This window comes from Trichechus manatus, unplaced genomic scaffold (assembly GCF_000243295.1).
Source record: "Trichechus manatus latirostris isolate Lorelei unplaced genomic scaffold, TriManLat1.0 scaffold00092, whole genome shotgun sequence".
In the NCBI taxonomy this organism is placed as follows: Eukaryota; Metazoa; Chordata; class Mammalia; order Sirenia; family Trichechidae; genus Trichechus; species Trichechus manatus.
The window spans coordinates 7,070,805-7,086,501 of NW_004444028.1; the positions used below are offsets into that span (position 1 = coordinate 7,070,805).

The following is a 15,697-nucleotide window of genomic DNA, read 5'->3' on the forward strand; positions in this document are numbered from 1 at the left end:
GAGCAGAACTGCCGCATAGGGTTTCCTAGGCTGTCATCTTTACGGAAGCAGACTGCCACATCTTTCTCCCGAGGAGCGGCTGGTAGGTTTGAACGGCTGACCTCTCGGTTAGCAGCCAAGCGCTTAACCACTCTGCCACCAGGGCTCCTTACGGCACTGCTAGGTATCTATTACTGTTCCCATTTTACAAATCAGGAAACTGAAGTTTAGAAATAGCTTGTCCAAGGCCCCAGAGCTGATCAGCGACTCTGTGTCGAGCACGTAGGTCTGTGTGACTCCAAAGCACATACGTTTCCTCTCTGCCACACGCTTATCATCCCTGTTGTTCACCAGTGATTCTACGGATGAAGAATCCCTCATTTACACACAAGGTGCTTTTGCTTTTCTAGCCTGAAAGTATTTCACATAGGGTGATGTGCAATTTTCCTTTTGTTGTAGATTAACAAGTGGTGGAATAACCTAAGTGATGGCCAGCGGACTGTGACAGGTTTGTGTTAGCTTACACGTTTTAGCCATTCAAGGGAAGAGAAATCAAACCAAAAGGTACAGTATGTCATAGGCAATGGCTTTTGTACTGTGCTCTCCAGTGGTTTAGAAGAAGCCCCTGTACCTGCAGGCTAGCGTGACAGTATAAAAAGTGGTGTGGCATAGTTTACATGACGCTCCGGGTCACTTACTTTCTCATTTTTGTCTGGTATGTTGCTGAGCAGGTGCTCCGTCTTTGTTGTAGAATCCCAGCTTGTGAAATAGGTCAGTAGTAGTCACTACTCCCCTTATTGAAGAAACTAAAGAGACAATTGATTAAGTACTTTGTGTATAACCGAAGAAAAACCCAGCCTGCAGCTGTCAGTCGATTCTGACTCATAGCAACCCTATAGCATAGACTAGAACTGCCCCAGAGGGTTTCCAAGGCTGTCATCTTTACGGAAGCAGACTGCCACATCTTTCTCCCGCGGAGCGGCTGGTGGGTTCAAACTGCCTACCTTTCAGTTAACAGCTGAGTGCTTAACCATTTCGCCCCCAGGGCTCCTTGGTAAAATGTATGTAGTACAAAATTTGCCCTTTTAAGTGTACAGTTGAGCGCCATTGGTTACATTCAGTGTTGTACAAACACTGCCACCATCGATTTCCAAAACCTTCTCATCACCCCAAAGTCTACCCGTTAGAGACTAACTCCCCATCTCTCCCTGCCCCCACTCTGTGAATTGGCCCACGCTCGATATTTCGTGTAAGTGGAATCATACAGTCATTTCCCTTTTGTGTCTGGCTTATTTCACTTAACAATGTTTTCAGGATTCACCATGTTGTAGCGTGTGTCAGGACTTCATTCCTCTTTCTGGCTGAGCAGTAGTCCATCCTGCGTGTAGACCACATTTTGTTCATCCGTCCTCTGCGGATGGGCGTTCAGGTTGTTTGCTTCCTTTTGGCTGCTGCGAACAGTGCTGCAGTGACGCTGGTGTGAAGCGTGTGTGTCGCTGCTGTCAGCTCATCTGGGTATATACCTAGGAATACAATGGTTGGGTTATGTGATAGTTTTATGTTTGAGTTTTTGTTTAACTGTTTTCCACAGCAGCTGCACCATTTTACATTCAAAAGCGTGGATGAGGGTTCCAGTTTCTGCACATCTTGCCAACACTTGTTTTCCCTTTTTAAAAAAAAAAAAAAAAAATTTGCATTTGCCTCATGACTCATGATGTTGAGCATCTTTTATGCAGTTATTGGCCATTTGTATATCTTCTTTGGAGAAATGTCTATTCAAGTCCTTTGTCCGTTTTTTAATTGGGTTGTCTTTGTTGTTGAGTTTTAAGAGTTTTTATATATTCTGGGTATTAAATCCTTACCAGATATACAATTTCTAAATATTTTCTCCCGTTCTGTAGGTTGTCATTTCACTTTCTTGATAATGTCCTTTGATGCACGAAAGTCTTTAATTGTGATGAAGTCCAATTGATCGATTTTGTCTTTTTTGCCCATGGTTTTGGTGTCATATCTAAGAATCCATTGTCAAAACAAGGTCTTGAAGATTTACTCCTGTGTTTTCTTCTAATAGTTTTATCTCTTATGTTTAGGTTGTTGATCTATTTTGACTTAATTTTTGTATATGGTGAGAAGTAGTGACTCAGCTTCATTCTTTGGTATGTGGGTATCCAGTTGTCCAGCACCATTTGCTGAAGAAACTGTCCTTTGCCCAGTGAACAGGCTCGACACCCTCGTTGAAAGTCAGTCGGCCGTAGATGATGTATGGGTTTATTTCTGGACTCTTAACTCTGGTCTGTGGCTTTATATGTCCTTACGCAGTACCACACTGTTTTGATTACTGTAGATTTGTAGTTAAGTTTTAAAATCTGGAAGCGTGAGTCCTCCAGCTTTGTTCTGCTTTTTCAATAATGTTTGGGCTCTTCGGGGCCCCTTGCAATTCCATGTGAATGTGAGGATTGGCTTTTCCAGTTCTGCAAGAAGAGCTGTTAGGATTTTGATATGGATTGTGTTGACTGTGTAGATCACTTTGGGTAATATTGACATCTTAACAGTGTTAGGTTTTCCATTCCATCAACTTGGATGTCTTTCCATTTGTTTAGGTCTCTCTTTAATTTCTTTCAGCAATGTTTTGTAGTTCTCAGTATAGTTTCACCTCCTTGGTTAAATATATTCCTGGGTATTTTATTCTTTAGATGCTATTGTATATGGAATTGTCTTAATTTCCTTTTTGCATTGTTCATTACTGGTTGTAGGAACACAACTGATTTCTGTGTGTTGATCTGGTGTCTTGCAGCTTATCTTTCTTCGTTTACAGTTTCCTCTGTCCGAAGGCTTAATTTTTCTGTCTCCTTATTGGAACCTTATCTGTTCTTTGGAGGAAGTATTTTCTTTTTTCTAAACTTATACTCTTTATCATTTATAACACATTCTGCATTACATAATTGTACCTGTAGCATTTTTGAGGACACTGTAAGCATCTTGAGGGCATTGATGGGATTTTTTTCTTGTTGTTAACAGCACAGAACACACATCTTGCACACGGTAGAGGCACTCCGTTAAAATCGGTTGGGTGAATGAATCTTGAACCAAGGGGCTGAGAGAAGGAGACTTTAGAGGGTTCTCCTAGGAAACCACCAGACAGGTCAAATAATGATAGTTCCTTGGAGTGAGGCTTTGAAAGAGCTCCAGCTCCATTCTGCTCCCTCTGGGGGCTGCCAGGCCATACCCAGAATGTGGGTTGTTATTTTTCTAGACTGCCAGATAGCGAGAATGGGGACAGAACTAGGGCAAGTTAAAATGCCACAAAGCTCACTGTTCTTCACAAGCTTCGTCCTGCAAACGCACCTTCGATTGCTGCAGGCCGTTGGTTAGTGTCCAGAGTTCCGACGGTTTTTGCTGGTTTTTTCATTGCCTTTCTGCAGGAGACAGGGTTTGGAGGCCCCCATCTGCCGTTTTTGCTGATGTCTTCCAGCGCATCACTCTTGGTAAAGGTAGGCACTGGGACACAGCAGCCTTCCTGCATCCCTAGTGCCAAACTTGTCCCAGAAATTCCTGAGTCAGGAGGGGCAGATAGTCCTCCTCCTGGGTGGAGATGCAAGCAGAGACCATCAGCTGTTCTCCTTCTCCCAGGAGGCGGGAGGGAGCAGATACTCACTGAGCATCTGCATGCTTGGTGCGTGCACTGTCTCAGTTCAGCCTCACTGTAGCTTTGTTTCACAGGTGAGGGAACTGAAGTGAGGGGGAGGCAGCGCCACAGATCAGAGCTGCCGAGTGGCACCCCTCAGATTTGGACCTGAAAAGGTCATTGTCCTACCACTCTGTCATTTGTTTACCGAGTCATCACTGTGTGACCGCTGAGTTTACTTTGTGCTTTCTCATTTCATCATCACTCCACCCTTGGTTGAAGACTTTATCGTCTCCATTTTATACAAAGGAAACAGAGGCTGAGCAGTTAGGCCTCTTGCCCAGGTTACACTGTAAGCAGGCGGGATTCAGAGTCGGTTCTGCTGACTCTGTAGCCCGTGCTCTGAGCCGCTTTGCAGTGCGGCCTCCTCTGTAGGCCTAGATTCCCGCACATCCTCTCCTGCTCATGGGCTTCTGGGGACCAGCCTGAGCTGTTGGTCAGTTAAGGAGCCCTCTGTCTGGTGTCTGAAGTCCTGGAATAACCAGGATTGGAACAGCTCCTCCTGGCTGGCCACATCCCTCTGTAGTAGGAATGCTCTAGATTAGGAGTCTGGCTATCTGTATACTGGCCTGGCCCCGGAATTTGGCTGATGACTTGGACCTCTTCATGGTGGGTCTCAGTTTTCTCATCTGTAACTGTATTCAGAATGCAGTTTGCAAGGAAGGAAAGACCTGCATTTTACTTTTCTCATTTCTTTTTTAATTGGCTAGTGTGTTTTATAATGTGATTATAGGGGTTCATGTACATAATTTGGCAGTGAGTATACATAGGTTGGGCATGTATACTCAGCTTTTTATTGCTGGAGTGCCTGATCAAAGAAGGTTGGTGACTACCGGTCTATGAAATGATGAATTTTTCTTTTTTTGTACTTTAGATGAAGGTTTCCAGAACAAATAGTTTCTCATTAAACAGTCAGTACACATATTATTTTATGACATTGGTTAACAACCCCATGACATGTCAACACCCTCCCTTCTCAACCTTGGAGCACCTTTTTTTTTTTTGGTGAAAATATACACAGCCAAAGATAGACCATTTCAAAAATTTCTACATGTACAATTCAGTGACATTGATTACATTCTTCCAGTCGTGCTGCTATTCTCACTGTCCTTTTCCAAATTATTCCATCACCATTATCTTCAATTCACTGCTCCCTAGGCTTCCCATGAAGCCTTTTGAGTTGCTTTTCTCAATTTGATCTCACATAGATAATTCTTTTTTTTTTTTTTTGTACTTTAGATGAAGGTTTACAGAACAGATAGTTTCTCATTGAACAGTTAGTACACATGTTGCCCTATGACAGTGGTTAACAACCCCACGACATGTCAACACTGTCCTTTCTCAACCTTGGGTTCCCTATCACCAGCTTTCCTGTCCCCTCCTGCCTTCTAGTCTTTGTCCCTGGACTGCTGTGCCTTATTAGTCCCATTTTGTTTTATGAGGCTGTCCAATCAATCCCCGGCTGAATGGTGAACTTTGGGAGTGACTTCACCACTGGGCTGAAAGGGTGACCGGGGGCCATACTCTTGGGGTTTCTCCAGTCTCTGTCAGGCCAGTAAATCTGGTCTTTTTTTGTGAGTTAGAATTTTATTCTACATCCTTATCCGGCTCTGTCCAGGACCCTCTGTTGTGATCCTGGTCAGAGCAGTCAGTGGTGGTAGCCGGGCACCATCTAGCTGTACTGGACTCAGTCTGGTGGCGGCCTTGGTAGCTGTGGTCCATTAGTCCTTTGGACTAATCTTTTCCTTATATCCTGTTCTCTTCATTCTCTCTTGCTCCCGAAGGGGTGAGACCAGTGGAGTATCTTATAGGCTGCTCACAGGCTTTTAAGACCCCAGACGCTACTCACCAAGGTAGAATATAGAACATTGTCTTTATAAACTGTGTTACGCCACCTGAGCTAGACGTACCCCGAGACCATCCTCCCCACAGCCCTCTGCCCAGCAATTCAGTCCCTCAGGGAGCTTGGATGTGTCTATGGAGCTTCCATGACCTTTCCTTGTACAAGTTGTGCTGGTTTCCCCAGTATTGTGTACTGTCTCACCCTTCACCAGAGTTAGCACTTATCTATTGTCTATTTAGTTCCCCCCTCCCTGCACCCCTCCCATCCCTCGTAACCAACAAAGATTGTTTCTTTTTGTGTGTAACCTTTTTCATGAGTTACTAGAGGTCTCATACAGTATTTGTCCTTTTGAGATTGACTTATTTCACTGAGCATAATGTCCTCCAGTTTCATCCATGTTATGAGATGCTTCACAGATTCATCATTGTTCTTTATCGTTGTATAGTATTCCATTGTGTGTATGGACCATAGTTTGTTTATCCGTTCATCTGTTGATGGGCATCTAGGTTGTTTCCATCTTTTTGCTATTGTGAACCATGCTGCAGTGAACATGGGTGTGCATATGTCTATTCGTGTGACGGCTCTTATTTCTCTAGGATATATTCCTAGGAGTGGGATTGCTGGATCGTATGGTATTTCTATTTCTAGCTTTCTAAGGAAGCACCATATCATTTTCCAAAATGGTCGTATCATTATGCCTTCCCACCAGCAGTGCATAAGAGTTCCGATCTCCCTGCAGCCTGTCCAACATCTGTTATTTCCAGGGTTTTTGATTACTGCCAGTAATGTCAGGGTGAGATGGTATCTCGCTGTGGTTTTAATTTTCATTTCTCTATTGGCTGGTGATCCCGAGCATTTCCTCATGTGTCTGTTGGCCGCCTGAATGCCTTCTTTGGTGAAGTGTCTGTTCGTCAAATGGTGAATTTTGGCTACAGTCTGTTCTAGTGCCAGTACTCTATCATACTGTACCAGAAAGTCTTCTTGCATTTGGGTTGAAAACTTGGAATGTTAACTCTTTGGCTACTGGTGGCTTTGATGCCTTTGGTTATCTTTGCCCTTTTTTGAGTCTTTTCTCAAGTTATAATCTCTTCAGCCAGACACGCCTCCTGCTTCTCACAGTGCTGTGGTCCTGCTGGCTCCAGAGGCTGCAGGCCTTAGGGTCTGGTTTTAGGAACCAGCCTGGGGAGCTGGTGGAGTAGGCGGCATGTTGTTGCTATGTTTCAGACCCGCAGGCGAGGCGGGGTCCCTCTCTCACTGTCTGCATTGCACCACAGCTGGAGCCAACAACCAAGCCCTGACCGTTCTCTCTGTGAACATGGAAACCTGGGGCCAGACTCTCAGGTCATCTTTACCCTGAGATGTTGATCACTGTGCACAACCTAGACCCGAGGGTGGGAAAGGATGGTTATTTTGCCCCAAAGAATGTAAACCCCCAGGCAGCACCAGTCGCTGCTCGCTTTTCTTGGGATAAATCCCCGAGGCTCTGTTCCTCCCTCTGATCCGCAGACTCTGCGCTTCCTCAGTGTGCATCCCCTCCCGGCTCCCAGGCTCCTCACTGGGAGGACAGCAGTGATTTTACTTGCCCTGCTGTGACTCTTCCAGTCCTTTCATAAATCCTGTGACTCTGTCTTTGAGAGACTCCAGTTAGTGCTAGTTAATTACTTACCAGAGGTAGTGTAACGTCTGTCACGCTCCCCACTAGTGAGACTTCCGAAACAATTGATGGAATCACTTCAGTGAAGTACAGTAAAATACCCTTTAATGTGCTGTGGAGAAGGAAAAAAATGCTGCCAGTTAACCTGTGACACCCCCCGGTCGTAACGTACATCCAGATTCCAGATATTAAAATGTGAAAAATATCTTAGAATCTATGGAAAATGGCAACTTCCTTTCCTACCTAACCCTCAAGTGGGAGAGAAAAACTAGACAGACTAAGGATGCCAGGAGATGGCTGAGAGCCTTACAGAGAAAGGGGAACCCCAAGATGCAGCAGCTCGCAGGGACCGCACAGTGTGTATCTTCTTAAACAAATCCTCTCACCTGGATGTTGCTGGAATCAGTCCTTATTGTCATTGAAGAAGGGGAAAGTACTAGTTGCCTGTTGCCTAAAGAGACTGAGAAGAATGAATAAATTAATTTAACAAGTAGAGGAGTGCCTGCCATCTGCAAGGAGTTACGGTAACTCATACAAACAGTGGAATTTTTAAAGATCTGAAGTTTTCACGAACTTACATTTAAGAAGAAATTGACTAAATAGCTAATTCTATTAATAAATAAAGTGACTCAGTTTAGTAGGTAGTTCTAGCAATGTCAGCTCTTCCAGAAAAGTCAAAAAGCCACCCAGCTCCCATATATAAACATATTTGCAAAAAAAACAACTGCAAAATTCTTCCAAATCTTTCCTGAATTCTTATCAAATGAGTATTTTCCTCAAACGCGGCAGGCCTTCCTCTGCTCAGGTGATCCGTAGGTGTTTCCATTCACTTTCCATAGCTTTAGAAGCACACATTCCTTGCTGAAAAAGAAGTGCCGAGTTTTATAGCTTGTGTACTTTTGGCCAAAGAACCTAATTCTGTAAATTACTTCTGTCTTGGGCTCCTCACTACTATTTATTGGGAAGAATAAACTGTTATCACGAAGTAAAACATGGACTTGGGTGATGGAGCTAGCTCTTCCAGCATCTGCTGTCTTGTCCTTTGCATTCTGACTTTACCAGCCAGTGCGGCTCGATACTTTCAGAAGTGTTGACTGTAGTCACTTTCTTCAGCTCATTTGACTACTCCCCACCCCTCCACCCCAAGTACTTAGTACTCTTATATAAAATGTGGTGGAAACTCTTCTCAGGGGGACTTTAGACCAGACTTTCTTTGTTCTCATTTTTAACCTCCCTAAGTTGTAAATATTTATTTTGTAGGTATCATAGCTGCAAATGTCATTGTATTCTGTTTATGGAGAGTACCTTCCCTACAGCGGACAATGATCAGATATTTCACCTCCAATCCAGCCTCCAGTAAGTCTGAATCACTGTGTGATTTTATTTTGAGGTAGAGGTAATATGAAAGAAACATGCTATATGTGAATTTAAATGCTGTAGAAAAAAGACGAGTTCCTTGTCCACAATTACAAGCAAAATCCAGAGGACAGGCCGGGAGCTCCTGGAGGACAGGCGGCTCACTCTCTGACGGCTGTGTCCCAGCTACCTGATGTAGGGCCTCCTGCATGGTAGGTGTGTGAGTGGTTTTAATGAACTAAAATCCGTGGTCACTGTGGATTTGAAGAGAATATTATATATAACTTCATGCCTGCAATTGAAATAAATTAGACTTCTTTTTTCTGATTGATTTTGCCAGAAGGACCAGTCGCTTTCACTGAGACTGTAACTGTTGCTTAAGTGTGTATTTTTTATATTAATTAGAAAGAAATTTTGACCACGTTGGCAAATGCCGTCTTTTATGTGGCCTTTGACTGTTTTTGTTTCCTGTTTGTTTTATTAATAATGATGAAAAGACACTAAAACAGATAGTAATTTTTACTGGCCGTGTGTTCCACGATGACCGGGCTGTGTTTTTCTTTCTCTCCCAGAGGTCCTTTGCGCTCCAATGTTGCTGTCGACATTCAGTCATTTCTCCTTGTTTCACATGGCAGCCAACATGTATGTTCTGTGGAGCTTCTCCTCCAGCATCGTAAATATTCTGGGTCAAGAGCAGTTCATGGCAGTGTACCTGTCAGCAGGTAATGTTGCTTTAACTGGGGGCCTTTCAGAGTATAAGCCCTCTCACCTATCTGGAGAAGGGCCGAGGGAGTGACTGCAGCTGGTCTGCACACAGGATGTGCCCAGCACACACTTGTTTCTGCAGGTTGCGTGCAGAGAAGCGTACCATAGACTGGGGGGGTGCTCTTGTCTTTCCTGCTTCTCATTTTGCTGAGTTCCTCATAATATTTGAGTGTGCCTAGTGTTAAGTTAGTCAGGATAGGTGGGTTAAGGGTTAGTGCAGGATTTACGCACGCCCCTTTAATCTTGCTGGGCCCTAGTTTCTTCAGTCCCACCATTTTACGGATTCCTGGTTCCTAGACTTCCCAGCTGTCTCAGACATCTGGATCTTTATTAAACAACCTTAATTTAAGCAAGCTCATTTCCTCCGTGAGCTAAGTTTCCAGGAGGGCTTAACGCAGAACTGACCAAAGACATTGTCAGGAATGAGTTTAGTCCGCCGTTTCTGCAAGCCTGTATGATTGCACAGAACCGCTCCCCAGTCTTCGTCCTGTAGATGGCATCATTTCTTTATGTCAAGTAGAGCACACGATCCCAGGTCCCTACCTGCTGCCAAATTGGTTAATTGGTCAGTTTGTACTTATGTAAGTAAGTAAAGTAAATCCTAGCATTTTTAACCTGAGATCCTTTGGGTAAAAGATGCATATAGATGTACTTTAATACAAAAGGAAAACATTAGGTGCCTTGAAGAATCACCCTGATTCAGATAATCTGTTTGTTTGCAAAGTGAGTCCCAGCAAAAAAGGATAAAAATGTATCCCTAAAAGCCCTGCATTTAACAGCAGCGCGTCTGGCATTACGTTGTTGAGAAGAAAGTACTGAGCTCGGAACGGCAGAACTAGGTTCAGAGTCTCTTTCTGCACCTTCTGTGTGCTGTGGCGGAGGAGGCCAGACCTCTCTGGGTAATGGTGTTTACCTTCTCATGCCACGGGGTTGTAGAAAGGATTAAATGAAAGCATCGAGCACAGGCCCAGAGCGGGTACTCGGTCATTGTTCATGGAATGTCCGTGTGCATCTAGTCCCCAAAGGTCGAAGCTGAACAATCTTTGGCCTGTAAGGTAAGCGTGTAATTCTGTCCCAAGCGCAGTTATGCTGTTGTGGGTACAGAGTGCCCATCTGCAGATGTCATTAGTCCTGCAGCATAGGACACTGTTTTAAAATGAGCCACTTTCAGGTGGAGGGCCAGCTCTAATGACACTGGAGCCGAAGGGGCCTGTAAAGGCTCATCTGGCCCAGCGTCTCAGAGCAGTAAGCCGGGAGCCGGGTAGAATGGAGAGTCCCGGGTCCCACCCAGAGATTGCAGTTTAGTGTGTCTGGAGTGTATGTAGCCTGGAGCATTTGGAGACAGCTGGTGAGTTTGGGAACGGGTCTCCTTTCTTCATTTTATAGATGAAGGAGGTGACCTGAGAGGTAGTGAGTGACCTCTGTCACCCAGCAAAGTCGTGCCGTGTGTCAGACTTTTCTTTCTCTCTGTGAACTGTCTGAAGTGGTAGCAGGACAGGTGTTCGTGCCTGCACCTTGTGGGGGTCCAGATGGAAGCCGGCCGCTGTAGGTCTGTGGGGTGGAGGTCAGGAATGGACACTTTACCCCTCACTAGTTACTGATGTATGTCAGGGTCCAGACGGAAGCCTGCCGCTGTAGGTCTGTGGGGTGGAGGTCGGGGATGGACACCACTTTACCCCTCACTAGTTACTGACATACGTGGGGGTCCAGGCGGAATCCGGTCACTGTAGGTCTGTGGGGTGGAGGTTGGGAATGGACACTTTACCCCTCACTAGTTACTGACATACGTGGGGGTCCAGGCGGAATCCGGTCGCTGTAGGTCTGGGGGGGTGGCGGTCGGGAATGGACACCACTTTATGCCTCGCTAGTTACTGACGCACGGCTTCTTTGTCAGGTGTTATCTCCAATTTTGTCAGCTACGTGTGTAAAGTTGCCACAGGAAGATACGGACCATCACTTGGTGCAGTAAGTATATGTAGTGTGAAATTTTTAATTTTAACTTCATTTTGAAATAATTTTAGATTTATAAAAAAAGTTGCAGAATTAATACCGAGTTCCCATCTGCCCTCACGTAACTTCTCCAGCTATTAACTAACATATTAACAAACCACACTGCAGTGATCACAACCAGGAAGTTAGCACTGAAACCATACCATTAACCAGTCTGCATCTAATTTAGAATTTACACGTTTGTAAAGCTTTGTAAATTTCAGGCTATAGCTTTCTTTTTTTTAATTAAACATACAGTCACTCATTTAAAACACTGACATTAAACCCACTGCTCGTTAACATAAATGTATTCATAAGCCAGAAATACCATGGGAAGAGCCAGCATTGTTTTACATCTTTGCAGATCTCTTTAATGTTTAGTTTGTAGAAGACAGCTAGATTCTTACATCTGCTTCTGTATTCAGTCTGTTGAATTTGCTGTTCTGGTCTGAAGAAAATCTGTCTTCACACAGCAGGCCGTATCTTTCAACAGTTGGTCATTTGTGATCACTTCTGAACAGAGCATGCATCAAGAGGATTAAGTCAGAACAGTGACTTTCCATACCCAGCAATGGAAAATCCTCATGACGGATTTGAATGTGGGAGGGTCACCTGTGTGCCAGGCCTACGCAAGGACCTGGGGCTGCAGCCAGTGAGCAAGCTCCTCAGGATCTCTGCCTTCGGGAGCTTATGTTCTGGATGCTTTAAAAAAGGGAGGCTTGCTTTTGAGTGTAATGGCAGATTTAAAGACTCTACAATCAAGTTGTACATATTTAAATGCTAAAGTACTTAATTGCATTCAGATGGGGGTTTCTTATTTAAAGAAACTCTAAAAAGGTTCGTTTTGGAAAAACAATCCTTATGTAGGTGCTTGGCTGCTGACCCAAAGGTCAGCGGTGCGAACCCATCAGTGAGCGGCTCTTCAGAAGAAAAGACCTGACAGTCTGTTCCTGTGAAGATGACAGCTTAGGGAACTCAGTGGCGCAGTCCTGCTCTGTCCTGTAGGGTCGCTAGGAGTCGACTTGATGGCGCACACACAGTTTCCTTAAAGTGGCCTGTATCTTGTCCTGTGATCTGCATCTTCATAGAACATGTTTTCTCTTTATCTCATTCACTAGCTAAGCACCTGTTATATGAAGGCAGTGACCACTAGGATGAATCAGAAGTGGACTCTGCCTTCAAGTTGAGTTGGGGAGAAAACATTGTACCCAGATCTAACACATACTGAAAGGAGGACAGTTCTCTAGAGGCCTTTACGGGCCCTGAGGACAGGGAGACTTTGCACATAAGCTGAGAGGATCTGAGAGGACATTTCCATGTGTCCCAGGACAGACATTTATGGCTACCACTTCTGGATAAGAAACTGAAGTTCAGAATGAGTAGAGCATGGCTGTATGGTATTTGGAATTAGACAGGCTGGGTTTGAATCCCAGCTCTGCCACTTTCTGTGATGTCCAGGACATATTATTTAAGCTCACTGAGCCTTAGTTTCCCCATATAAAATGAGGGTAACACCTGTTTCTGATTTGCCATGAAGGTATTATATAGAGTGCTTGGTGTAGTGAGGCGCCTGTGGTAAGAAAAGGGGAAGTGGTAATTACTCTTTGTCATCACAGTAGTCTTGAATGTTTGTTTTCTAGGTAATGGCCAAGGTCTCAGCTGTACATAGCTTCCGGAAGCAGAAGGTCTCCTAGAGCAGACTCATTTAAAATCACAGTGGAGGAGAGCGTTTGCTTAGGGGGCACTGAGTTTATGTTAACGGTGGTGGAATAATTTGGAAAAGGATAGCGGTAATAGTTGCACAGCATGAAGAGTGGTCAGTGTCTCTGACTTATACCTGCAGAAACTGTTGAAAAAAATCACAGTGGAAAAATATCTCAGTTAAACAGCATTAATATGATCAACAAGATTATGGAAATTTTTTAAAAAAATAAGCAAAAAAATTATATGTGCATATTGACTACAGGTTTATAATCAATGTACATAAACAGATTATTGATGGAGAACAAAAGATCTTTACCTTTAGCCAAGCATCTGGACTTCTGGAGTCTACATGGATCACTCCCTGAAATTGTATATAAAATATATATAAATGTGACATTTTCCTGAGGAGAGGGTCCATTTTCACAAGATCCTTAAGAGCGTCTGGCTAGAAAAAGTGAAGCAAGTTTTGATTTATTCAAACACAAATATGTTTGAATTTGTGTAGATAAAGTTTACATTAGGAAAATTCTAGAAGGATAATGGAACTGCCAGCCTTTAAAATAATGTACCATAAAATGAGTAACATAGGCTGTAGTCACAAAGAAACTAGCTTTACATAAAAATGCATAGCTAATGAGAATTTAATTTTGAAATAGCTGTAGTGAGTTTTAGATGGAGAATATTATCACCTATGGAAAAGTAAATTGGGAAGTCACAGAATTTTAATGCTATTTTTCATATCTAATATAAAATGTTTTATTTTGGGGAAAAGAATATTTTCATAGTGCTTTTTCTTCTCAGCAAATAAGGCTGCAACATGATTTCTGTTGGCTTTTCTTAGGTAGTGTTTAAAAATAAACTTGGGATATTAAAGTTTGACACATGCCTTGAAGCCCAGAGGGTGATGGGCTGCTGCTCACTCTTACTTCCAAATTCTTAGTGACACTGGCATCTGCTCTGCTTCACACACTGTGTGCTCATAGATTTGGGGCAGATGCTGAAGTACCAGCCAGAACACATCTTTCAGAGTTAATACCAGTATGGCCAGTGTAACATGTTGTACTCTGGGAAACGTGACCCCGCAAATTGGGTAGGAAAACAAGCCAGCCCCCTTCTGAGAAGGGTCTGAGATCCTTGCAAGTTGCGGTGACCCGTTCAGGGCGTAGAGTACAGAACTGGAGGAAAGGTGAACAGACTGGAGGGGGGTGTGTGTGTGTTTCCACACAGGCAACAACTACCCTGTGCGGGGCCAACAGGATTTCCAAAGAGCCCCATGTGTTAAAGGTTTAGACTCCTGCGTGGAAGCCAGCTTGGCCGCCATACATGTAGATGCAGACAGTTGATCTCAAGTGTAGAATATAGAATTTATTTTGACTCATAACCCCCACTCCAAAGTTGGCAGGTACGACCACACCCTGTAATAAGTAGCTGAGGTTATCCTTTGCATGTTGTTGCTCTATGGCACCGGGCTGTCTTTGTCCACTTACCTTACTGCTCTTCTGAGGGGTATCATGCTGGCCTTCAGCGTGCAGTTACCCGACCCATTCCGAGGAATGCAGCTTGAGCTGGTTTCCCTGTTCAGGCCAACTAGTAACTGTGTCATAGGCTGAGGACAACTGGGGTCCCAGGGACTCATAATAATTTTTTTTTGAAGCATTAGTAGTTCCTAAAACAAGATAATTCTATATTCTGAAACAACCTTTCACATAGAGGACATTAAGAAAACTGTTGGTGATTAAGGGACATATATGCTATTTTCCAGGAATATCTTTTAATATGAAAAAGTAGGAACCTTTCCTTTAATTATAAAACCAAAATCAGACTCATTGCCGTTGAGTCAATTCCAACTCATAGCGACCCTATAGGACAGAGTAGAACTCTCCCATAGGGTTTCCAAGGAGCGGCTGATGGATTCAAACTGCCTACCTTTTGGTTAGCAGCCGAGCTCTTAACTGCTGCGCCACCAGGGCTCCTTTTAATTATAGGAGCCTCTTTTAAAAATCATTTTGCTCTTAGATGTCTTTTTTTAAATATACTATTTGGAAATAATTTGAAGCTTACAGAAAAGTAGTAGGAAAAGTACAAAGGACTCCCTATAAGAACAACCTAAATAACCCCAAACTGAGGTTTACTGACGTGTAATTGGCATACAGAGTACATATTTGAAGTTGACGTTTGGGCAAGTTTTGACATGCAGACCCATGAAACTTTCACTGCACTTGAGATAATGAACATACTGCTCATCCCCCAGAGTTCCCTGGTGCTGCCTGATCCGTTCTCCTGCTCCTCCTCCCACCCCCTACTTTCTGTCAAGATAGATGAGTTTGTATTTATTTCTAGAGTTTAATATTAATGGGATCATACAGCATATACTCTTTTTCTTGATTCTGGCTTCATTTACATAATCATTTTGAGATTTCATCCATGTGGGGTGTATCAGTCGTTTATTCCTTCATATTGCTGCACAGTAGTCTGTTGTGTGGATCTTCCGCAGTGCGTTCATCCATTCACCTGTTGATGGACATTTGGGCGGTCCCAGTTTCGGCTGTTACACAGAAAGCTGCTGTGAACATTAGTGTCCAAGTCTTTGTGGGGACGTGTGCTTTCACTTCCTGGGTAAACGCCTGGAGTGGTGGACACGTGCTTTCACTTCCTGGGTAAACACCTGGAGTGGTGGACACGTGCTTTCACTTCCTGGGTAAACGCCTCGAGTGGTGGACAC

General features: G+C 43.8%; 1 protein-coding gene across 1 annotated transcript in view; it reads left to right on the plus strand.

Moving 5' to 3' along the window:
- The window catches only part of PARL (presenilin associated rhomboid like), a 37,563-nt gene that overhangs the window by 15,344 nt on the left and 6,522 nt on the right, over positions 1 to 15,697 (plus strand). The window contains exons 4-7 of the mRNA XM_004382294.2: positions 439 to 487; positions 8,422 to 8,517; positions 9,090 to 9,239; positions 11,177 to 11,247. Of these exons, the coding sequence (XP_004382351.1) occupies positions 439 to 487; positions 8,422 to 8,517; positions 9,090 to 9,239; positions 11,177 to 11,247 (366 nt within the window). The remainder of the gene's footprint in view (positions 1 to 438; positions 488 to 8,421; positions 8,518 to 9,089; positions 9,240 to 11,176; positions 11,248 to 15,697) is intronic.